General features: G+C 33.5%; 1 protein-coding gene across 3 annotated transcripts in view; it reads left to right on the top strand.

Annotated features, from left to right (window-relative positions):
* The window catches only part of G2E3 (G2/M-phase specific E3 ubiquitin protein ligase), a 72,421-nt gene extending 46,056 nt beyond the window's left edge, over positions 1-26,365 (top strand). For all 3 annotated transcript variants that reach the window (XM_045188311.2, XM_024551369.3, XM_053928551.1), the window contains 11 exons: positions 1,068-1,192; positions 2,209-2,374; positions 4,785-4,891; positions 5,775-5,891; positions 8,764-8,888; positions 8,996-9,128; positions 11,664-11,971; positions 13,957-14,138; positions 16,999-17,171; positions 24,465-24,655; positions 25,813-26,365. In XM_045188311.2, coding sequence (XP_045044246.1) covers positions 1,068-1,192; positions 2,209-2,374; positions 4,785-4,891; positions 5,775-5,891; positions 8,764-8,888; positions 8,996-9,128; positions 11,664-11,971; positions 13,957-14,138; positions 16,999-17,171; positions 24,465-24,655; positions 25,813-26,069 — 1,884 coding nt within the window. In that variant the 3' untranslated portion in view covers positions 26,070-26,365. The remainder of the gene's footprint in view (positions 1-1,067; positions 1,193-2,208; positions 2,375-4,784; positions 4,892-5,774; positions 5,892-8,763; positions 8,889-8,995; positions 9,129-11,663; positions 11,972-13,956; positions 14,139-16,998; positions 17,172-24,464; positions 24,656-25,812) is intronic.
* The last annotated feature ends 375 nt before the right edge of the window (positions 26,366-26,740 follow it).

Below are 26,740 nucleotides of genomic sequence, written 5' to 3'. Positions count from 1 at the left end.
CTTCATCAGTGACCATTGTAATGGCCATCTTAAGGATTCCAAGATGTTTTAGGTACTGCTCTGTATTTTAGTAATGATTGATTCAGCTAATAATCTTTGTTTGTATACTACTTTTGTATTTTCAGTTAGTGGCAGTGTGGTATTATGGTTTTTTCCTAGAGCTGTCATAATAAATTACCACAAACCAGATTGCTTAAAATAGACATTTATTCTCACAATTCTGGAGACCAGAAGTTCCAAATCAAACTGTCAGAGGAATTGATTCCTCTTGGAAGCTTTGAGGGAAAATCTATTCCATGCTTCTCTCCAAGCTTTTGGTGGCAGCTGGCAGCCTTTGCATTTCTCAGTTTGTGGCAGCATAACTTCAGTCTCTACTTCCATCTTCACATGGCCTTCTCTTCTGTGCATCTCTGTCTTAAATCTCCCTCTCCTTTCACTTCCAAAGACACCAGTCATTTGATTAGGAACCACTCTTAAGTCCAGGATAATCTCGAGATCACATTTACAAACACCCTATTTCCAAATAAGGTCACGTTCATCCTGGTACCTGGGAATTAAGACTTGAACATGTCTTTTGGGGACTCACTGTTTAATTTACTGTAAGTATCTAACACTTTTTAATTTGGTTAGGATAAAGTAATCCTAGCCAATTTTTCTACAGATTGGTTTTTTAGTATGCTTTTACTGTTCTCCTTGGGGAATACTTCCTAATTATGTATTTTCTATTGAGATTTGAATGAGACTTTCATGTATAGCCGTTATTTTTATAAACCCTTTTGTTTGTTTTTGCAAGTAGAAAGGAAAAGAAGCTTCTCTTTCTCATTCACATGTTAGATTATAAACGTTCCCTATATCAGAAATTGTTGTAGGAGTAAATCTTTAGTGTCTTCAGGTTGTTTCTGGGTAGAACAGTTTTCTCAGGAAATTTATTTAATACACCATCATCACAGCTGTTGTATGATGAAAATAATTTTCAGACTCCACAAAAGGAATATTCATTTATATCTAAGTCATATTATCATGCTCAAATGTTCTGTTATGACCCCTATTTTCTTATTTTCTTCTAGAAATGCTGTGTTTGCAAGAAAAATGGTGCTTCAATTGGATGTGTTGCACCTCGATGTAAACGAAGTTACCATTTCCCATGTGGTCTTCAGAGAGAATGTATTTTTCAATTCACTGGCAATTTTGCGTAAGTTAACTGTTGAATATGAGAGATGATGTTTAAAGAAAAGTGCATAAGGGATATGGGTATTCCAGTAGTAAAATTTTTTTGTTAAAATTTGTTTTCAAAGCTGCACTGAATATATATACTTTATATATATATATATATATGTATATATATGTAGTGTATAAATACATAGAGAGGGAATATATATGGAGTCATTTATATCTTCAGAGTCTTGAGAATTGCCTTGTCTGAAATGGGATTATTTATACCTTCAGCTTTCAGCTCTGGAATATAATATGGAACTATCAATGTGTATTCGGAGACAATGAAAATTTTCACCTTATGTAATTCTAGATTTTTATATTATTCTTCAGATTCAATTGTACAGTTTTCTTTCACAGAGCCATATTTATTTCTCTTTGAGTAAATTGAAGGTGTAGAAATCTGGTGGAGTCCAAAAAATGAATATCATGCCCTGGAATGCTCCTGAAAATACTGCTTCCTGAATCCAGCTTTAAATATCAGAATTGTATGGATTTTGATATTGGGTATCATGAGTGTTATATTTCTTTTAGTCTTTGTGTTCTTGACCAAGTTAATGGATTTTTACTATGTACAAAAACTGCAGTTTTGACAATACCAATGGAAATAAATTTAGTGGGTTAGGAATAAGTTATTTGCATTTTACTTGTTAAATGATTAAATATTTAATTTTTAAGTTTCTTTAATTTTATAGTATTAAATAAAATGATTTGTATGTTCTTTTGCTAACAATATTACATGGGATCCTTAACATAATGTTAGTTACTGAAATTCTGGGAGGTAAGTCTTACCACGAAAGGCTTATGTTTGGAAAGTTCACTTCACCATGGCCGTAGGTTGTGAAACTGATTGATAGTACTAAGGTTCCAGTCTAATGTACGTTAGTTATTAGAGAGATATGAGTAATTTTTCTGTTATAAATGTGAATTATAATGCTAGCCTAGTTGTGCTTTGTAATTTATTAGATGTTGCTTTTAAATAATTTACATTTTTAGGTCATTTTGTTGGAACCATAGACCTGTTCAAATAATTACACCTAATAATTATAGAGACTCTGTACCATGCACCATTTGTTTGGAATTTATTGAGCCCATTCCAACTTATAACATATTACGAAGTCCTTGTTGTAAGAATGCTTGGTTTCATAGAGACTGTTTGCAGGTAAGATGTTTTGTAAATGTTTTCTGATACAAATTTGTTGCTTGCTGATTTGAATTTAAAATTGGAAAGAATTAACGTGTATTTTAGCTAATACTACTTGTAACTTGGAAAAACAGCTTTATTGAAGCATATTTTACATATAAAATTCATCCTTTAGAAGTGTACAATATTTTAATTCTTTAGATACTACTTTTTAATTTATGCTTACCTGAGGATTTTGTTTGTATTTCACAATGAATAAAAAAGCAGGTTTTAATTCCCAAGTTATTTACATATTTAAGCTTAGAAAATGAAGATAAGTGAAACAATCATTTAACTGTAAGCTAAGCTATTTAAATGTTACAGGCATTTTTTCTTGTACGTCAAACCCGATGACAAGTTTTCAAATAAATGAAGTAACATAAAACCTGACATTAAACAATTTAATATTATTTTATTCAGAAGATACTTGAAAGTTAAAAAGATATTAGTTATTAATAACATCAAATGTAGTATACATGTATGAAAGTACCAACGGACAGACAGTTACAGTTAATAGAATGCCAAATAAAGCATTTACTTAAGTTTAATACTGTTTTTAATGCTTGTCTTTTATTATTGTTTACTAAAATAAAACATTACTACCGATTATAGATTATCCATAAAAGTTTTGTTTAAAGTTAGGATATATTGTAAATCCATAACATAATGTATTTCAGTACTCTTCAAAGTACTAACAGTAGTCAAAGTAGTAAAGTTGAATTGATTACTTTTAGTTATTTTTATGTGCCTTAACATTTATATTTAGGACTATTCAGTGAAAAGTGGCAGGATGGAGCCTGTTTTGTTGGGTCAACATTGGAAATTCTATCAATTCTTACAAAGAAGTGTTTGTAAAAGGATCCAGAGGGTACAGTTTATATGGGGTTAAGCAAACTTCATTGTTTTTACCACTACAAATGATACATTGGGAGTTTTTGAGGAGAGACTATAGGTTAATATAAAAAAAATGATGGAAACTTTTCACTCTGGGTATATTTAGAATTGTCACTATTCTTGTTCTGTTTGGATTTCTCCATCGTTGCTCTGGTCTTGGTGATACCTTCAGTATCTTGTATGATATTCTTTTCCTCCATACTAGACACTTTCTTGAATTATATCTGTATTTACTAAGACCTTGGTATCTATTACCATTGCTTGCAGACCCTTTAGGTTCAAAGATTTCAGTAACTTGTTACTTTCCTACCACATGGTGTGTGTGGGTGTGGGTGTGATACTTGCTACTTGTTTGAACCTGAATTCATCTTTGTTCACTTCTTTCTTCACCAAGCACAAAGCATTCCCAAGTCTGTCAGGTCTTCCTAATATATATTTTTGGGCGTCCTATTTTGTTGCTGTTCTCTGCCTTTTATGTGGTTTAACTTCAGGCACTTTTTTTATTTCTTTAACTAGATTTCTCTTGCATGCCCTATTTCCTATCATTTCTTCACACTGCTGGCTTTGATTTACTTGTTTAGCCTCATTCCTTTGTTCACTATGGCCAGCATGTAATTCCTAAGTATATTGTTAACTAGTTTTCTAATCACATGTGCTTCCTACCACCACTAAGACTTGATACATGTGGTTTTCCGGTTTTGTAACATCTTCTGTCCCGTTTTCCTGACAGACCCCTGTATCTTCTTCCAAAATTATCTTTGACTTCATCATCCCTGTGACATTTTTATCACACTCTTACATAGACTGACATACTTCTTCCTTTCCCAAGTATATACTTAAAAAAACTTTTTCTTGAAGTAAAATCCAAGACATTTTATATTTCTATTTTTGGTACATAGCATAGTGTTTGGCACCTACATAGAGGGGTTAAATATTTGTTAAATGAATGTGTGCTGCTATTTTTTTTTATTTTACTAAATATTGGCTACACTTTCTGGTAGGTTCATAGTTTTCTCTTTCCTCCCACATGCCCTCTGCCTGCTGTTTCTGTCCTGGGATTTGCTAAAGAGTGGGAATGGGTTTTATCCTTCTCCGCTCTTAGGAAGAAAATTTAACAGATTGAGTTAGAAAAAGAATCAAGGGTGCTTTTTATGTAACACTTAAACATCTTTTCTAGATGAAGTAACTCAAGATTTTTACTATTTTATTCATAGAGGTGGGCAACATAGTATTTGGGAACAGAAATGATATTAGACAACCAAAGGTTTGAGAAGAATATATGGGTGAATATATAGTAAAGCTAAGAACAGTCAATTTATTAGCTTAATTGTTTTGACCATTGGGAAAAAAGATCTCCAAATTTTAGCAGTGGGATAACTTAGTTTCTCAATGTTTGAGAACCATTAACACACAAAATTTCATAATGTATTAAGTGAAAAATAGCACGTTTTGTTAGCTATAAAGTTCATGATAGGTTTTCTATTTTTTACTACAGGTTCAAGCAATAAACGCAGGAGTGTTTTTCTTCAGGTGCACAATATGCAATAATAGTGATGTGTTTCAGAAAGAGATGTTGAAAATGGGAATTCATATTCCTGAAAAGTAAGTAACATAGCCCTTTGACAAAAGGTATTTTAAATGTAGGATTTAATGAGTGGAAATAATCATTTATGTCTGCTTATGTGATGATAGACAAGCAGACATTTCAAATGGGGAAATGTAAAGCCACCCTTGACACTGCCTCCTTCTCCCCAGATTTCTAGTTCTTAAGAGCAGGGACTGTGACTTAAATGGCTCGTTAGTTGATTTATAGTATCTTAAAATAAACACCTTATTTGTATATAGTATTAATTGATTTATACACAAGTATAGTAGGCTTCAAAATGGTATGTATTAGTTAAGAGAATTAAGATATGATTTAAAATTTATGAGAATAGACTGACAGATCTCAGAGCGGTGGGGCGGGGGCTGAATACAAGAAGGTGAAGCGATTAGTCAGAGAACACATGTGCGTAGCCCATGGACACAGACAATGATGTGGTGAGGGCCAGGGGAGGGGGGGGGATGGGTGGAGATAGGCAGAAGGGAGGAAAATAGGGGACTTCTGTAATAGTGTCAACAATAAAAAATAAATAAATAAAAGGTATGAGAAGAATTTTCTTAATACTTAAAGATGATGATGGAATCCAGAAATAATGTTAGTAAACTTGAACTTTAAACAATGGCAGTGAAATGTTAAAAATGTAAGTTTAGGAAAATTTCTGCTTAATTTTTCATTTAGCATTTGAAAATTCACTGAGAGAGTAAGTGTAGGATAAAATGACACTAATGGATTTATATCTTGAAGAGAATGATTAATTCTAAAAAAAACAAGTTTTATCCTCATTCCTAAGTATGCAAAAAGTTTTTATTTTTAGGTTCATTAATAATCCTTTTATGTAACGCTTTAGGTCAAAGTATATTTTATATATTGCTTCACTTACAGAGATGCATCTTGGGAGTTAGAGGAAAATGCTTATCAAGAGCTGCTGCAGCACTATGAGCATTGTGATGTACGAAGATGTCGTTGCAAGGAAGGGAGAGACTATAATGTGCCTAATAGGTATATCGGCAAGTTCACTTGTGCTTAATTATTAAGTGTTCTTATTGAAACCTTCAGCTTAGTAAGCAGAGTTATAGTTAGTAAAATGTGTTTGCTTTTAGGATGTTTGACGTTTTAACGAGATGAGGTATATTGATGAAATGTATATTTACATCTGTTTACAGAAAAATTATTGCATGCATAATTGCAACTTATTTCCTTGGTACATTTTCATGAGGCTCTATTTTCTAGTGCTGCACTGGTCCTATATAGAGCCACTAGGCACATGTGGTTTTATTGAATACTGAAGACTTAGTGTATGTCTTTGTTTGCTAGGGCTGCCATAACAAAATGCCATGAACTCGGTGGCTTAAATAATAGAAATTTGTTTTCTCACAATCCTAGAGGCTAGAAGACCAAGATAAAGGCATCCACAGATTTGATTTCTTCTGAAACCTGTCCTTTGCTTGTACATGACTCTCTTTTAGCTACATCTTCAATGATTTTGCCTCTTTCTCTGTCTAGTCATATTGGATTAGTGTCTACCCATATGACCTCATTTTGTCTTAATTATCTCTTTAAAGGCCCTATCTCCAAATACAGTGGTATTGTGAGGTACTGGATGTTAGGACTCCAACATATGAATTTTGGGGAGCCTATAACAGTAAGAAAAAAGAACTGAAAATACCTTAATAATTTTATATTGATTATGTGTTGAGCAAAATGATAATATTTTGGAAACAGATTCACTTCACCTGTTTCTTTTCCCTTTTAAATATGGTTACTAGAAAGATTTAAATGACATATGATTTGCGTTGTACTTGTATTGGATGGCCCTGTTCTAGAGGTTAATTTAACTAGATTAATCTAGCAGTATTTCTTTTTGATCATTATAAAAAGGGTTTTGCATTTGAAATTTATTGATTACTCCTTTGTAATGTAATGTCTGTAGATATTGGCTCTAATCTTAATCAGCAATGATTTTGTGCCTTCTGTGTGTGCTATACTGTGTTGGATACTAGAAATCCAGAGTCTCTTTATTTTTTAAGAGGCAGAATAAAAAGTGACAAAGCCAGTTTTGTAGAAATTTATGTAGGAAATTTCATTAAGTTTTTTTTCTCTTATACAACAGTATTTGAACATGGCAAGGTGAAACTTAAAGTACAGAGCCGGGTATTAGCAGCCTTGTTCCTCATGGAAAGTGATTGGGCTGGGTGGGCTACTACTTACCTGCGAAGACTCAGCTGAGGTCTTGGTAGCTTTGGAAGTTTCCCTTAAGCAGCTGGTAGCACTTCTAATTTCCCATTCTGGGCTGGGTTTTCTCTTCACTATGCTTGTTACAATATAATTGCATTATTTAAATTTGTCTTTGTTAGACTAAAAGTTCCGTAAGGGCAGGGATGTCTTTGAAGATACTGAGTAAGGTGCATTTACATAATTTAATATGGTGGCTCTGAATGTTCAATAACAATACCCCTCCCAAGGGTTGTGCTGAGGCACAGATGAGAAAACTCCAACAATAAAAGCACTTTAGAGTTCTAAGAAGCAATGCATTTATTAATATTGATATTTTCTAAATTCTTTGTAGGCTGTTTTATTTAACTGATTTTATTTATAGATATAAATATGTATGTATATATAATATATAATAATAAATTATATATACATATACACACTTTTTATAAACCACTGGCCCATCAACAGGTACCAACTCTGTTTTTTTCTGGCAGCTACTTGAGATTACTATCCCTGCCTCTTCTCCTGGGACACAGATAGCTACTATCTAAATGCTTTCTTTGTAATCTCTCCCCCTCATCCTAGTGGCTGGAAGGCAGCTTGGTTTAATGGTTAGCAGCATGGGTTGGCAGCAGGCAAACTGAGTTGGAAGCCTCACTCTGAGACTTACTAGCAGGATAAACTTGATTGAACAAGTTATTTCCTCCTTTATGCCTTGGTTTCTTCTTCTTTAAGGCGATAACAGTGGTTTCCCTACCTTCTAAAATTTGAGGATTAAACTTTTCGTGTGAAGAGTGAGAACTGGGCTGGGTGTATAGTAGGCACTTGTGTTAGCTGTCATCTTTCTTTCTTTTCACCCTTATTTGGCAGAACTGTTTGGGGAAGGGGTCACTGGGACACATAGGACACACGCCTACGTACCCATATTCACACAAAGGGAGTTTGGCCCACACATACCAGAGGGAGAGCATCCAGTTACCTCTCTCATCACCTGCACATTCAGGGAATGCATCCATTGTATGTAGAGAGAGTGTAATTATAACCAAACAAAGATAAGGCCCAACAACCCCCACCCCCACAGAAAATGTGAATATGGACCGGCACACATCACACAACATAGTGGGGGGTGCAGCTGAGAGAGAATACAAAAATGGGCCGGGTAGTGAGTCTGGGTCCTGTTGAGCTGTACAGTACCTGAGATGTCTGAGCAAGCTTTTTATAGGAAACAGTGCCTCATCTGGGATGGGAAAGATAATATTTTAGCTAAAGTAATATACTTGGCTGAATGCTTCTTCCATATCAGATACACTGGCATAGCAATTTCCCTTATGAGCATAGTCCTCTCCAAATATAAAAGAAAATTTTTTTCTTTAATCATATTCTTTCTGACATATATATTCTTTTTGTATGTGCTTGTTGATGTACATATTTATATTTAAGAGAACATTTAGAGAAGGAGATTTAAACATAAATAATAAAGTAGAAAAAATGCTTTGAGGAAAAATAATGCAATATATCAAAGCAGATAATGTACTTGACTTCCTTTGGGTTGGTTGTATATGTGAGGCAGACAGTGAGGCCTGTGGCACTGTGGGTGGTTGGAATATGACTAAGTTATCACCAAAACATCAACATCTGCTTCTCTGTATCTCTTCAGCAAATGGGAAATAAAGCGCTGTCAGTGTTGTGGTTCCAGTGGAACACATTTGGCCTGTTCCTCACTACGATCATGGGAACAAAATTGGGAATGTTTGGAATGTAGAGGTATTCTCTACAATTCAGGTAATTATTTTGTAATTTTGAATAAAGATGTTCTTATTCAAATGTATATTATCAAAAAGTTTCTACTTATATTTCTGTTATGCTCACATTGGGTTTTAAATCTGCAGGGGGTTTCCAAAAAGCCAAAAAACACACATTACCCAACACTAACAATGTTGGAATAAATGATTGTTTGTTGGAAGAATCATCACCTAAATTACCCAGACAGTCACCTGGAGCCCAGCATAAAGATCTGCTGAGGTGTGTATTTTGAATTGGAGAAAAATATAAAACTCTATTCTGAGAAAATTAAATAGGAAGTGTCTGTATACACTTAGAATATTAGCTGGTCTTCACAGTAGTCTGTGGAGGAGTGTTTTTCAAACAGCAGGACCCAACATTTGATTGTGAAATCATGCAAGAAGCATTTAAAAAAGAAAATGAAACAGGAATATAAAGTATCATATTCCATTATAAATAGAAAGCATATATATGAAGTGATATTAGGATTTTATTCTATATTGAGTCATGATGTAAAATATATTTTCATTATAGAGATTTTCAAGATAGTTTAGAAAAATGGATCTGGAAAATGTGCTCAAACTGTCATTTGGTTACAGAGTAATACAGGAAATTAAAATAACACGGTATTGTGTTTCTTTGTTAAAAAGGAAGGAATCATTTAATATAGAGGGTTAATTTTTTTATTTTGTTATCATTTGTTTATTTCATATATTTACTATCAATGTCAGGTCTAATGTCACCTGTGTAGGAAGTCTAAGGCATACTTACAAGTATTATTGTATGAATGCCTATCTTCATAAGACAGCAAAATGAATAACTTCCAGAATCATTTTTAGCCATATAAATAGGACTACAGTTACATCTTTATACTGCGTCGGGTGTCGGTTCAGCTAAAATTAGGATTGTAAATATATGTGGCTTATAAAAAAGTTTATAGAGCCTTGTTCTAGCCAAAAGGAGAAAAATATACAAAAGTAACAATAGTAGCTAAGTATGAAGAAATACTTTCTTGTTAAAAATAGTATCAAGTTAAAACTTAGAAGGACATGAGAACTTTTTTTTTTTTATCCTGACCCAAGGACATGGTCTTTGATTCTAGAGAGAGGAGAAAAGAAGGAGAAAGACAGGGAGAGAAACATAGATTGGTTGCCTCATACAAACCCTGACCAGGACTGAACCCACAACCTAGGCATGTGCCCTGACTGGAACCAAACCTGCGACCTTTTGGTTTATGGCAGGGGTGTCAAACTCATTTTCACTGGGGACCACGTCAGCCTTGCGATTGCCTTCAAAGGGCAGAATGTAATTTCAACTCCTTAACAGTTAAGGAGTAGTTACATTTATACAGTCCTAAAATTATTTCAGCCATTTAAAGGCAACCGCGAGGCTGATGTAGCCCCCAGTGAAAATGAGTTTGACACCCCTGGTTTATGTGATAATGCTCCAACCAACTGAGCCACACTGGCCAAGGCAGGAGAAGAGAATTTCTGTGAAAATATTTGATAACTAGATTTGCAGACAAAAGTGGAATATTATTCAAAAAGTGAAGAATTGCTGTTTTAAGGTACCACTGTATTAACTGAAATTTTGTTATAAATATTTTATATATTAGTGTCAAAAAAGATGTTTACATTAGTTTTAAATAATTTTAATGTTTAGTTTTCTAAAGATACTATAGCAGGGAAGTTTGATTCCTTGCCCCTGCTCTAGTATTCCATCATGTTCTAGAATAATGTTAGTATTCCCATTCCTGGCAGGAGCAAGGAATCAAGTTTCTACAAAAAGGTGTGTTTCTGAAGGATTATACCAAAAGATTTTGGTTTTGCTCAACCTGGGTTAATGAAAAGGGGGTTGTGTGAAGAAAGAAAAACAGGAGGATCCAAGGTGGCGGCCAGTTAGGTGGAAGCTACACTAACCTCCTCCTGGGACCAAACTGGAATTAGAAGAAAGAAAAAATAAATCCTGGCCCACATTGGGGCATTATAATATCTTAGGATGGAAAAAATTTATACTTTATATAGAAAGATAATCCATGAAATTGCCCCAAACAGGATCAGTTTAAGTACATTAATTCCAGTTACAGATGGAGCAACTGAGGTAGGGAACAAGTGAATTAGTCTGTATAGTCACCTGAAAACCTTATTAAGGCGGGTTGTGGGACCTTGTGCTCAGAGGTTCTGATTCCATTTATCCACTGTGGGGCTTAAGAATTTGCATTTCTAACAACTTTGCAGATGCTGCTGCTGGTCTGGGACCACACTTTGAGAATTACCTGTGTAGAGTAAAAAGTACTACTTAAAAGGTTGTGAATTCTGTTTATAATATTAGTTCTGTTAATTTTATGATTAAAATGTAATTCCTTAAAACTATAGTTATCTCATATAGTAAAGAGTCTACATTTGCTCTATTATTAAAGTATCTAGTTAAGATACACTTAAGTGTATTTTGTAGCCATTGGCTATAAAGGTGACAGTTTGAGCCTCTGACTCTACTAAACTGATCAAATTTGAAATAATCATCTATCAACATTTTCAAACCATTTATGACAGTAGATGATTTTAATTTGGTAGAAGATTAGGGAGACAGAATCAAGAATTCTGAACTAAGGTTATCAAATAACTGTTTTGGGTTCCAGTGGCAGCCATTGTCTGCTTTTGGATGGGAGTTGGAAAAGAATTTCCTTTTTATCTTTTTTTTTTTTAATTGGCTGTATAACTATCACATAAAGTATTTTAGAGACCTTACCTCTGTGTTTAAACTCATGTTTTACAGGCAAGGCAACAAATTTAGAAGAGACATTTCAACAATAATTACAGAGTTAGGGTTTCAAATTATTAAAAAAACTAAAAGATTCTATGTCAACAAAGCCGACATCTGGAATAGTACCTTAAATGGATTCAGAAATCAAAAGTTTAATCCTTTATACACAATTGAAATAGTATATGTTAATGAAAATGATAATTTTGGAATAGAGCATTCTGGATCAAAGCAAGAATTTCTAAGTCTTTTAATGCACCATCTTGAGAACTCACCATTGTTTGAAGGGTCCTTGTCAAAGAACTTGTCCCTAAATCCTCAAGGTAATTATTTATTATTGAACTTAACTGATTACACTTGTGTAAAGAAAGAGCTGGTTAGAATTGATAGTACATGAATTGATAGCTGGTTGGAATGTATAATTTCCTTGGTTAATAAAATACTGATGGAATCACAGAAAAGGGGGGGTGGGGAGAGTGATATTTTTAAAAGCAAATTTTGGAGTAAAACATTGTTTTTATAATGTTCTTAATTTCTTTATAGCAATATCCTATCTGAGGTGATTGCATAATTAACTGTAACTTCTTAAAAATGTATTTTCTATTTATTCTACTTTTATTTGAATAGAGTGGCCAAATGGGATGGATGATTATCTGAGCCCTTCTGTTTAGATATTTGGAATTTATAGCTGGCATGTTTCTTCACAACCTAGCATTTTTATAACATAATTTTCTGATCCACATGTAACAGATTTTTTTTAAAGATTTTATTTATTTTCAGAGAGAGGGGAAAGGAGGGAGAAAGAGAGCGAGAGGAACATCAATTTGTGGTTGCCTCTTACATGGCCCTACTGGGAACCTGGCCCACAACCCAGGCATGTGCCCTGACTGGGTATTGAACCGGTGGCTCTTTGGTTCGCAGGCTGGCACCTAATCCACTGAGCCGCACCAGCCAGGGCCACATGTAACATTTTTAAATGTACTTTTGCTTTCAAGAATTATCCTTATGCAATTTATTATGTATATGATACTTTTCTGTCTTTATATCTAGTGAGAAATTAATGTGATTAAAACAGGCATCTCAAAACACTTGTTAATTCTAACACTCTTTTTTAGGAGCTTTTATACCATTTTTGCTGGAATAGGAAATTTGAAAGTGGGAAGACTTATTTCATTCCATTTGAATTTCTTCCTATATGTTCACTAGAACTTCTTCACTGTTGCCTGAAGCATCATTGAAATAATTGAGAAACCACCAAGGACCATTTGTACTATATACATACAGTACACACAGTTCAATTCTAAACTCCCTTTAAAAAAAGAAAAAACCTTAAGTAATCAATAATGTTAAGTCAAGGCAGTTGTGGTACAGTGGAGAGTACATGAATTTAAGGCACAAAATCTGAATTCACTTTATACACATCACTTAAGTAGCTTTATATCCTTAGATTAATTACATAGCCTCTCTGGATCTTAGTTTCTTCTACTGTAAAATGTGACTACTGATACATAGCTTATAAAGTTATTGTTGAGGAGATTTTATAATTATTTTAAGTATTGTTAATATTGATTACTAAAAAGTTGCTTTGAACAATTTTTAGAAACAATAAAGGAAAATGTACCTGATATCCTTTTGACTTAATCAAAGTAGCTAAAACATTTTAAATGACAATTGAAAAATATTGAAAGCTATGATATGGTAAGATAGCATATAGTGTTGGGATTAAATTTGTGTCATTTTGGAACATAATTTAGCACTGTATAGCAACAACTTTAAAAATATTCGTACCCTTTGAACCACTAATACTGTATCCTAATTTATCCTAATCAATTAATCAAAGATATATAAACAAGAATATGTAAATAGGTGTTGATTGTATAATGGTACTCAGTGAGGGTACCAATAATTAAAGGGATGGTTTATATTGCTGCACATTTATAACTTAGTCTTAATGTACTCCTTAACTGTAAATTTCAGTAATTTTGAATAATATTAAAATTTTACAGTAAAGTAAGTAGAAAAAGCAGAAGTCAAATTACTCATGTATATATTAGGATACAAATATGCATAAGTATACACTGGTTATTATAGTGGTAGGAATTAGGTGATTTTTTAAAAGAGTTTCTGTATATTTTTGCTAGTATAGGTTGTTACTTTATATTTTATACATGTTAATAGCTTCTGTGAATTACTTTTCATTTATCTAATGCTTAGATTTTTAAAAATTTTTATTATATGTGTATTCATTATATATGATGGTTATTTTATAATAATTAAAGAAGTGTATTTAATGTATATTTATCTACAGCTCTGAAAGAGAATCTTTACTATGAAGCTGGCAAAATGCTTGCCATTTCTTTGGTTCATGGTGGTCCTTCACCTGGTTTCCTTTCTAAAACTTTGTTTAACTGCCTTGTTTATGGACCAGAAAATACCTTACCAATTTTCGATGATGTTTCGGACTTTGATGTGGCACAGATTATAATTAGGGTAAGAGTTATGCATGTTTATTAAAATGCAGTCTACATTTGCCCTGAATGGTGTGGCTTGGTTGGTTGGGTGTCATCCTGAAAAGCGAAAGGTAGCACATGCCTAGCTTGCGGGTTCGGTCCCAATGGGGGCTGTGTACAAGAGGCACCTGATCAATGTTTCTCTCTCACATTGATATTTCTCTCCCTCACTTTCTTCCTCCCTTCCTCTCTCTAAGATAGATAAATAAAATCTTAAAAATAAATAAAATGTAGACTACATTCTAAGTATATTTGAATATAAGTAATGCATCTACAATACAATTATGATACTCTGGAGTAGTTAAGGGCTGTCAATATTTATTTACCAGCAGAGTTCACAACCAGTTAAAAGATAGATGTAAAGGTAAAGACAATTAGGGATTAAAATGCTTGGCTTAATGTTGATAAAAACAATTGGGTAATGTGGCTTCAATCTGTAGTCAGAATGGCTTGCTGACATTTCTCAGAACGAGGTGGATTTATCTCCTGTCAGAGACGATGGAAGGCAGGGTCCTTGTTCCATGCTGTAGAGTAAATGAAAGTCTGCTTTCGTGCAGGCAGGCAATGGATCTGAAGAGATACAGAAATTAGTTTACCAGTCAGAAAACTTCTACTTCCTCCTACAGGGAAATATAGGTGCTACATTGAGAGAAAGACCAGGATGAATTTTTTTTCAATATGGAAACAAGTGGGGAGACTCACTGTTCCCAACTAAAAATGTTAATACTTTTTGAACCCTGTACTGCACATGTTACATGTACAAACTCAATTTAGTTATCATAATGCTGTATAAGTATAATTGGTTACATGTTACTGATTTGGAAGCTAATTGAGGTAATGAAAGCCATTCAACTTTTTTTCCCTTAATCTCCTTCCTACTTAAGCCTACTCTATCCATTCATTGTCTCAATTAATAAAGCAGTATAGTTTAATGTTTAAAAACAAATGCTTACAAGTCAGATTTTAGATTGAAATAATTAGAAACTATAAGCTATGTGACTTGGGCAATGAAGTTAGGCTTAATTTTGTTAAGCCTGACCTTATCCTCACTTCCTCTTTCCTATGGATTTCTTAATTTCTGTTCTTATTTAATGTTTGTTTATTTAGTCAACAAGTAATACGTTCCCAGAACTGTTTTATCAGTGAATATAGAGTAGTGAACCAAAGTCCCTGGCTCCTTGAAATTTTACCTTTTAGAGGGAAGACAACAGATAAACAAATATGTATACATAGTTGACCTTAAAAAACACGGGGGTTAAGGGCACCTGACACCACACAGTCAAAAATCCCCATAATTTTCGATTCCCCCAAAATTTAATTGTAATTGTCCCTCGGTATCCACTGGGGATTGGTTCTAGAACTCCCTCCCTCCCTGCCTCTGCAGATACCAAAATCTTATATAAAATGGCATAGGACAATGCATGCAGTCAGCCCACCACATTTACTAATGCAAACCCATGGATGCAGAGAGACAATGGTACTGGAAAAAAAATCTGCACATAACTGAACCCTTACAGCTCAAACCTGTGCGGTTTGAGGGTCAACTGTACTATTATGTAGTAAAATATGTTATAAAAATGAAATAGACTGTGAAAAAGGAGTTAGGTAATGCTGGGGTATAATAAGAGCTTAGGCTAAACTGCTAAAACAAAGAGATCCAAAAGAAAATCAATGTCTCAAAAACAATGACGGGTATTTATTTTTCTCTAAAATCTGTTGTCCATATCTTTAGGGGTAGGTGTCGGCAAACTATGGCTATAAGTCAAGTCAGACCTGTTGCCTCTTTTTGTAAATAAAGTTGTATTGAAACACAACACACCCATTTGTTATATGTCTATGACTGGTTTCACACTGCAGTGGCAGAGTTGAGTAGTTGTGGCAAATGTTATATGCCCCATAAAACATAAAATGCTACCTGGTTTTTACAGAAATGGCTCCTATTTCAGAGGTATAGTTATGATACACCTAGTTATCCAGGGAATTGGATTCTATCCTCTCACTTAAGTAATCACTTAGGATGGTGTCTGCATCTACATGACTGGGGCTTGCTCTTAAGGGAGAAAGTGGGAGTACAGTGATGTTTGACACGTTTTTCACTTGCATCCCATTGGACACCCTTAGTCACATAGAGCCGCATCTGGCTGCAAGGAAAGTTTGACTGTGTGCCCAGCTAAAACTCGGGATGGTGGGTTTGAAAGGATGAGGCAATATATACCCACAGAGTGTGAAGGTACTATTTTGAACCAGGTAGTCAGGAAAACCTTTGGAGACTTCCACAGAGATCTGAAATGAATGAGTGAATCATGTAAATCTTGGGAGAAGAGTAATTTGGAGAGAAGAAATAGTAAGGAAATTTTCCATTCGATAGAATATTGACTGCCTCCTACTTTTATCTTCCCTCTGTAACTTTGTTCAAGAGCTAACCTATATGAAAGTGTCTGGCACATAAATGGCCAAGTATTTGTTTATGCTATTCACTGAAATACTCTTTTGATTGTATTCATCTAAGTCAGCTGGTAATTCTTTCTCTTTTGTGAAATCTTAGGACATCTCTCTTGCCTTTCTAGTGCTATATAACTGTTTAATATCAATTATTGCCTTTTATATAAGTGATTGCCTGTATTAAAGTGGCATTGTATTCAAAGTTTCTTGAAGGCAGAAATATACCATGCTTATTGAAATAAATTGTCAGATATTTACTTTAAAAAATAATTAATTGGTATACTTTCACTCAACTTCAGTGTGCTCAAGAATTGAGTATAAAATAATGTGTCATTTGAAATGTAAATACCATTCACAAGGGAAAGGGGAAACTGGGTATATTTTCTTCTCCATTACAGATAAATACTGCAACAAATATAGCTGACTTAAACTCAGTTATGAATGAGTGCTATAACTACCTAGAGTTTATTGGATGTCTAAGACTTATAACTTCATTAAGTGATAAATACTTACTGGTAAAAGACATACTTGCTTACCATGTAATTAAGAGAGTCCAAGCACCTTTTGAAAGGTAAGTTATTTATATGTGAAAGATTCTCTTAAATTACATGTTAACTGTCTTATAATGTGATATATATTTGATTAAAAAATTTAAATGTTATTTTAAAATAATGCTTTAAAATTCACCTGTTAAGGATGATTGCTGTTCTGACCATTTTAAACTTACATAAATGTATGATGCTTATGTAGGAAAAGTAATCATTGTCTCAATTTATAATTATTTTTCTAAGTAAAAAATATTTTAAAATTCTTACCACATAAGCCAATTATTTCATCTCTACTCATTTAATAACTACAATATATATTGAGCACCATAGTCTGCTAGGTAATAGGTACTGAGTGTTCTTAGATTAACAAGGTCAATGTGATTCTTGCTCTTTAGCTTAGAACACTGGTCCTCAAACTTTCTGTTCCAATAATACTTTAAAGAAGCTTCAAAACTTATAAATGTCCTCATACTTTTTTTAAATAATAAAAAAATAAAACATATATGAAAGTAGGCAGAATGGTATACTATGTAATCATCAACCATTATCTTAACAATTACCAACCATCCTGTGGCCAGTCTTGTTCATCTGCCATACGCTTGTCATTGATTCCAGTATTATTCTGAAGCTATTATCAGACATCATGTTATCTCAAAACTGATCAGGTATTTTCTTATTTCAGTATCATTAATCCATAGATTTAAATATACTTGTGTTGAGACTGTTAGAGTTACTATCTTTACTCGAGTTAAAATTGTCTCATTTTTGTCCATTGTAAGCCTTTTTCTGTTTCTTTGAGGTTTTTGGTTTGGGTTTTTTTGTTGTTGACCCTTAATGGTCTTTGATAGCCACCTTGTTGTGTTGTACAATAGTGTGTTTCAGTCTCATTTTGTCATTCTGACCTAAAGGACCTTTGTTTCTTTGAATGGGAAATGATATATTAAAACTATAGTTTTGATGCTAAGGATGATCATTTTTGCCAGGTTGGTCATTGTTTCTAGGCCTTTTCAGTGGATAGCAAAAAAATAGCAAATGCAGGTGTTTTTGTTTTGTTTTTAAAGATAAAATACCTCATGAGTTTATACTGATACTTCAAATTCACTACTACAAGATGTGTAACATTTTCTTTGTCCCATGTTGAGAATCCCAGTTCCCAAAGGCACCGAAGAATTAGAATATGAAATAATTACTCACTTGACTTATTCCACATTTTATAAATAATAGTCCTAGAATAACAATACCAACATTATTACCAGCATTATTACCGGTTGGTAATAATTATTACCAACCGGTGATTATTATTATCTGGTATTACTACTACAATATCTGGTAATAACTACAATATATATTCAGTGCCATAGTCTGCTGGGTAATTATTATCTGTTGATCATTGAAAATAGGTTAAAATTATTCTTTTTTGTTTTGTTCTAGGCTGTTACTGTCAAATTACTGTGTTCTAAAGTCACTTGTAATAGTTCTTTTCTGTGTTGTTATACTACTAGCTGGATATACTTCTTTCACTTATTTTTTATTTTTAGTGGTTTCAATTAAAATTTAATTTTTTAAAAAAGTTATATAAAATACTTGGGTGGTTCCAAAGTCAGATCTATAATGAAAGTGTATTGAAAGAACTCAGCTCTATGATACAAATTGTATTCAAAGAAGTATAGCTTTCATCTTTATCACATCTACCTTCCATGCATTTATGAAGTAATCATTGTAGTGGCTTTTATTGTGTATCCTTTCATTATTTGTTTTTTTCAGTAATAACAAATAAATATATGAGTATATGTGTACTCATTTATCTTATTAGATAAGATGCCATCCACCCCTTTTTTTTCTGCTCATGTTTTAATTGCCAGTATATTCTGGAGATCACTCCATGGTAGTGAACAGACATAATCCTCATTCTGTGTTAGAGCTCTGCAGAACTCTGTTGTTTGGGTGTATCATTGTTTTGTTTTGTTTTCAACCAGCTTCCTATAGAGGTACATTTGGGATGTTCCCTAGCACTCTTACAAATTAAATATGACATCATAAGCTCAAACAGTTTCAAAGGATGTAATTCCCAATATATTCTTAATACCTCAATTTAAAATAACACTGTTATATAGCTCCTTTAATAGTTTTCATTTCCACAAGCATTTTGGTTTTTACTTTCTTGTCTTCCTGTGGGTTAAATTTTTGAATTCCATTTTTATCTATAGTGTATATCTTTGTATGGTGTTTTAAAAAAGATAAGTCTACTGGTGTCAACATTTTATAGGCTTCACCTCTTAAGTCTCTTTGCCATTTCCTGTTTATAATGTAATTTCCTAAATATTTCTTCCACATGCATTGTGAAACACATTATAAAATGTTATAATTTTGACTTAACTATCAAACATAATTTAGAAAACAGAGGGGAAGGAAACATGCTTTCAGTTTTATTTATTTCTTTGTTCCTAATATTCTAAAGTATACCTTTAATAGTTTGCTTTCTGTTTCAAAAAATTCCTGTAGGCATTATTTTAGGTCTGCTGGCGACAAATTCTCTTAGTTTTACTTCATATAAGAATGTCTAGATTTCCTTTGTTCTGCTGTGGTGTTCTTGGGTTCTGAGATACCCAGCTAGCTGGTCTGCCATCATCTCCCCACCTTTCAGTCTTCTTCTGTTTGTTTTATATATAATGTCCAGGGTTTTTACTGTACTTAGCAGAAAGAATAGACATGTGTCTATTCCATTATACAGAAATGAAGTCTGTAATCATTTCTCAACACAGAAGTGTTAGTTGATTCTTTTTTTTTTCAGTTGCTTGTTTTCGCTTTAGTAAAATCACTGTACTAATACTTTATCTCATTCCGTTTGGGTTTTTTTAGTGCTATCCCCAATACTTGCTTGAATGTAAATGGATGTTTTCATGTTTTGTCTTCTATTGGGAAACCCTCTTCTTTAGCAATGTGTCTTTAGCATTCCCATTAGACCCAGGCTGTAGAGATTTCTCAACACAGCTGCTATGTATTTGCTTTTGCCTGGCACTCTACTTACAAGAGCTTTGAATCCTAAAACCAATTACTTTGTTAATTTCTTTGCTCCAGACGGGAATCCATTCAGGATGCCAAAGCCAAGTTTGTGCAAATTGAGGGTTCTGATTTCATATGACAGCTAGGGAATTTGGCAAAATTTTGGTTTCCTTGTTATTTCTGACATTCATATGACTTTTCTTATGAGCTCAGATGTATACTTAAAAGGTTATTTTTTGCTATATGATTTTTTATCTTTTACACAGGAGAGATTATTCTTCAGCTTTTCTCTTGCCCATTTCATGTTGACCTGCCAAAATCCTATTTATCGTTCAGTTGTAATTTAAACACCAGATATAGAGATAGGGAGGCCCTCTCTGAAATCTAGATTAGTCATATCTATGAAAACAAAATAAAAAAGAAGAAATAAATGATGAATTCTCTGAATTAGCAATCAGAAAAATCCATCTGTAGATACATGAACTATTTGGGGAAATAAACATTGTGTACAGCTATCTCATTAAGAGATGCACTTTAAATTTTAAAATAACCACATCAAAATTTATACTATATTGGGTTATTCTGTGTATTAGTCATAATATAAGTGGTAATTCTATTCATAAGGAAATTATACTACTTAAGAGTCTTATAGTCAGGCCATTTGGATACACTTAATAATGGCCCCAAATGCAAGAATGATGATAGTGGCAATTCGGATATGCAAAGAGAAGCCATAAAGGGCTTCCTTTATGTGAAAAATTGAGCATTCTCAACCTTAGTAAGGAATTTTAAAAAATCAGCTGAGGTTGCTAACATCTATAGTAAGAACGAATCTTCTGTGAAATTGTGAAGGGAAAAGAAATTTATGCTAGTTTCGCTGTCACACTTCAAATGGCAAAAGTTATAGCCACAGTGTGTAAAAAGTACTTAGTTAAGATGGAAAAGGAATTCAATTGTGGGTGGAAGACATGAACAGAAAATTTATTCTGAATGATGGCAATACGTTGCACCAGACACATTGAGCTTATATGAAGACTTCAGCAAGGGGTCCCTGTAACAAGTGACACTGCACTGTTTACTGAAAGTAAGGGTTGATTACACAGATTCAGGAACAGGTTTGGACTGAAAAATATAGAGATTACTGGAGAGGCTATGTCTTCCCTTGAAGACACTGCTGCCACATTTCCAGCAGAATTGAAGTTGATTACTAAGGAGAAAGGTTATGTGTGTACAGGAGGAAGTATACTATATTAGGGTTCATTACTATCCACGGTTTCAGGCATCTACTAGGGGTCTTGGGAAATATCTCCCATGGATAAGGGGCAACTGCTGTTCATTGATTCACTTTCTAAATATGCCTATTAAAATCTTTAAGAGGTAACTTTTTAAAAAAGATTTCATGCAACTTAAAATAGAAGGTAAATTGGAATTTTAAAAAATAAATACAAAAGTTGGCAGGAAGAAATAAACTTTTTTTATTTTTAAAGATTTTATTTATTTTTAGAGAGAGGGGAAGGGAGGGAGAAAGAGAGGGAGAGAAGGATCAATGTGTGGTTGTATCTCACACACCCCGTACTGGGGACCTGTCCTGCAACCCAAGGCATGTGCCCTGACTGGGAATTGAACCAGCGACCCTTTGGTTCGCAGGCCAATACTCAATCCACTGAGCCACACAAAAACCATTTTTTTAAAGTAGTGCAGTTGACCCTGGCCAAGTAGCTCAATTGATTAGAGGGTCCTCCTGTTACTTTAAGGTTGCAAGTTCGATTTCCAGTTAGGGCACATTCCATGAAGCAGCCGACCAATGAATGCATAAATAAGTGGAACAGCAAATTGATGTTTCTTCTCTCCCTCCCTCTTACTCTTCCTCTCTCTCTGAAACCAAGTAAAAAAATTGCCCAAAATAAAGTTTATCAAAATAGCTTCCTAATATAATAATAGTTGCAAGTGAAAATTACTCTCCAAAAAGCAAGTTGCAGGAAAATTAATACAATGTACCATTTATAGATGTTTCAAAAACAATCAGAGCACTGCTATTTGGGGATACATATATAGTAAAATGAAAATGAAATGCAGACTATAGTAAAAAGTTTATGATAGTAGTCAAATAACAATTTCAAATAGTTTCCTTTGTAGAGGGAGAGAAGGGAAAGTGATAAGGGGACAGGATTTAGTTGAGTGAATAGAATATTTTTCATAAAAATAATCCGAGCAAACAAAATGTTAATATCTTTTAAATTCTAGTAACAGTTTTTGGTTTTCTATTATTCCTTGGATTTTTATGTAAGCTTGAAATATTTCCTAATTTAAAAAAATTTTAAGGGTGAACTTAAGTTTGGGTGAAATTTGCTTCAAAGGTAAATAAATGGAAGGTGAATGTTAAAAACAAGAAAGAAACATAAGGGTGGGACTGTGGAGAGCCTCGGAAGCCATGGTAAGGAGTTTGGACTTCGTTTCATGGACAGGTATATATCAGTTTCCTGTGGCTGCTGTAAAAAATTATCGCAAACTGAGTGGTTTAAAACAACAAATTTATTCTCCCAGAGCTGTGGAGACTTGAAGTCCAAATCCAGATGCTCGCAGGGCTACACTCTCTCTGGGAATTTAGGAAGACATTCTATTCTTTGCCACTCCTAGCTTCTGCGGGCTTGTGACTGCATACCTCCAGTTCTTTGAATCTATATCACATGGCCTTTCGTGTCTATGTTTCTCTTATTAAAGATACTTGTTGGATTTAGGGCCAGAACATAAAATCCAGACAGGGAGATCTCAAGATCCTCAATTATATCTGTTTAAACCGTTTTTTCCAAATAATGTCACATTCACAGGTTCCGGGGACTAGGATGTGGAAATATCTTTGGGGGGGCACCTCAGGATGAATGACAGTATTGGGTTTATTTCTGGTACATACCTGTGGCTATAGGATGGAAGATGAACTTGGAGATTTATATACCTGGTATAACAGTTCCTCTGTAAGTGCTTTGTAATAGGGTAGTAGTGAGAAATGGGCAGATAAAAGGAATTTCAGAAAAGGGAATTCATAGGACTTGGTGATTAGGAGTGGAAGAAAGAGCAGTTAAGATTGACTCCGATTTAGCTATACTAATTTGATAGATGAAACAGAGGCATCTACTGTCCCTTACATGACAGATTTTGGTAGTAAGGAATAGCTATCTTTTGGATGTAATAATGAAGTGGTTGGAATATGTGGTACCCAGTACTCTGTTGGATATATTTCTGGACTGGAGAGAATAGATTTTATAGTGATGAGCCTATACCTGCTAAATGCAGCCTTGAGAGAAATTGGCCTTGTTACAAATCCATGAGGGACAAACAACAACATTTAAGGCAAAGTAAAGAAGAAAGCTTTTTGTAAGGAACTGAAAAGGTCTGGTCAGAGAAAAAGAAGAAAACCAGGAGACTGGTGCCAGAGAGGAAGATCATTCATAAACATAGGGCAGTTTTTTTCCTGAGATGTAGACAAAAGTGGATGGGAATTAAGAAATGGAGACAGTGAATATATAGAGATGTCATTCAAGTAGGTTATAAGGAAGGAAAACAGATGGAATTGACTGAATTTTTTTCCTTATTCAAAGATGGGAAAGACAAGCACATTTACGTACTCTTGAGGAAGCCAATAGAAAGGGAGATGAATTAGTGTGGCAGGGTACCTGTGATAGGGAGTCTGAAGCCACAGATAGAGCCTAGTCAGTCTGCTACCACTTTCATGCTTTTCCTACCAGTGAGAATGTACATTTTTTAAAAGTCATTTGTTACTTGTATTGTGTTAATTGTGCATTTTGCTCATTTCCTATTGGATTGTTCTTTTAGAAAAATGATTTGTATTTTTTTGTATATTTAGAAATTAGTTTTGTCATGCATATTATAAATATTTTCCCACTTTGTTTCCTTTGTTAATTTCTTTTTAGCAATACATAAGTTTTAAATTTTTATGTAGCTACAGTTAGTAATCTGCAATCTCTAGGCAGCTGCATTTTTGTACTAAATAGCTTTGACGTGTAAAATACTTCACGAGGAAAAAGATGTCTACTTCTTTTCTCTTAAATATTGTTAGCTTAAGTTTAAAACTGTTCAGCCAGATAATGTAGACATATAAAAGTTTCATTTTATATTAAAATATTTGCTTGTTATTGATTTGAAAGTATCATAGTACATATAGTATATACATAACTAATCTTTGTCCTCACGTGTCTGTATGTGTGGTAGTAAATTAGCTAGAAATGTTAATTCCTTATTGTAACACCAAACACATGTATAAATAAATGTTTGCTCATTACTTTTCTTCCCTTAAGTTTTATGCAGGGTCTGAAAACTCTTGGTGTTTTGGAGAAAATTCAGACTTATCCAGAAGCATTTTATAGCATCTTTTGTCATAAACCTGAGAATCTTTCAGCAAAAGTCCTTAGTGATCTTTTTACTGTACACACATTATCGGATGCACAGTCTTTGGGGTTTTGGAACAGTTACTTACAGGCTGTTGAGGGTATGTGGATATTTAAATTTTATCTAACTGTTTTAGAATGTTTGTTTCAGGATACTAGTTTGTTTCTTTTAACTTTTTCTTTTTGATAATAAGAACTTTCATCAGCTAACTCCATATTTACAAAACGTTTAAAAACAAGTTTACATGACTGAGTTGAAAGTGCTGAGGAAAGGTTACGGAGTAAAGTTTCCCTGTATAAAATTTGATGAGGTAAAAGGCATTCTTCCTAGGAATTTTAAATATATGAATGATTGCTACTGCATAGAATAGTCTAAAAGCTAATTGTCTATGTCATCTTTGTCATACTTAAATTGAATTATTCTTCATCCATTGGATAGGGCTATGATAGTGAGTGATATTTATCATTGAGCATTAGTCATGTGAAAACCTTTTCTTTGATAGAGTGGGAAAAATTAACTTTTAGTTGAATCTTCTTTTAGCTAAGGGGTTTTTTTTTTGTTTGTTTTGTTTTACGCCATTTAGTTTTTCTCTGCATTTGTTGAATTCAGCACTTTTCAACCAGTGGTATGCCCAAGAGTTCTTAAAACATGCAATACCTGACTGTTTAGTAGTCAGGGGCGCTGACCTCTTTTCCCTTAGATTGTCAAATAAAAAATGGTAACAGCCAAGACAACAATAGCTGTCTGGTGTGAATGAATCAAAATTATACCTCTTTTTTTTTTTGTCAGATTGGCAAAAGTATATATTTTTGGTGTGCTGCAAACTTTTAATAATGAATTAGTTTATGTGTTTCATGAGATGTAAAAGCTTGAAAGTTGCTGAACTGGTTTATCAAATAGTGATGCTCTAGAAGTAGTTTAAAATTGTTTTTAGCATCATATTCCAAAAAAATGGAGTTTCATTATCCACTGAAACTCTTGGACTCTATGATAATTTTGTATTAGAGAAGGCATTCAAATATAAAATGGGTAGTTCAATTAGGTGATTTTGTGAGTCCTACTTTGAGATTCAAATAAACATTTATTGAATGTGCTGTTTTCCTATTACTACACTTGACTTAGTGAATTAGTTTGCCCAAGATAAATGCGGTAGTCTCTGCCTTTCAACATTCCCAGTTGAGTTGGGGAAGAGCGTACGATGGTGATATATACTGAATTTATTTTTCTTTTTTTTTCTCTTGTCGGTAAACTTTTCAGATGGTAAATCTGCGACAACAATGGAAGACATTCTTGTTTTTGCAACTGGTTGCAATTCCATTCCACCTGCAGGATTTAAGCCCACTCCTTCAATTGAGTGCATTCATATAGATATTCCTGTTGGAAACAAATGTAATAACTGTTTAGCTCTTCCAATTACCAAGACATATAAAGAATTTCAAGAAAAAATGGACTTTGCCATAAGAAACACTCTAAGACTAGAAAAGGAAGAAAGTTCTCATTACATTGAACATTAAGATGTTTTGGAAAAGAGATGCTTCTTTAAAAGCTGCTATGATTAATTTTATTTCAAAAATCTGTCCATCATCACTGTTGAACATACTTGTCAGCTTCTTGGTCCAATAAAATTGTTGATGTGAACATAAAGGAATATTTTGGCCCTATAAGCTAAAATAATTTTGCTAATGTGTACCAAAGGTGTTATTTTTCCATTTTGTTAGTATGCATGCTTCATAACCTTTAATGTAATTATTTTTAAAACGGCTGTACAGACTTCAAGTATAGTAGCATGGTATATATATTTTTAAAAACTTGTATTCACTATTTTGTAAATTTGGATTAGCTATAGGATGCTACAATGACTGTTTTCTAGCTTTATGCAATTTTCAAATTATTATATTATTTTAAAGCATTAAATAGGAAAGCTAATTGATAAATCCTGTTATATAAATCAACGGCATACATTCTGGGATATGTGTTATATGTATCCTTTTCTAGGATGGGACTAAATTGGTTGCTAAACTAAAAAAAATGAATTTTTTTAGATTACTGATTTATATTAAAATAGACCCACAGTGCAATTAGATTCAGCCTAATGGGAAGTATTACATAAAAAGCAGAACTGCACAAACATTCTACAATCTGTGTACATTCCATAGTCTTAAAAACACTTCTGAGGTAGATAAAA

The sequence above is a fragment of the Desmodus rotundus genome, chromosome 7 (genome assembly GCF_022682495.2).
Source record: "Desmodus rotundus isolate HL8 chromosome 7, HLdesRot8A.1, whole genome shotgun sequence".
In the NCBI taxonomy this organism is placed as follows: domain Eukaryota; kingdom Metazoa; phylum Chordata; class Mammalia; order Chiroptera; family Phyllostomidae; genus Desmodus; species Desmodus rotundus.
The sequence above is the reverse complement of the archived record's forward strand: the minus strand, read 5'-3'. Positions and strand labels throughout refer to the sequence as shown.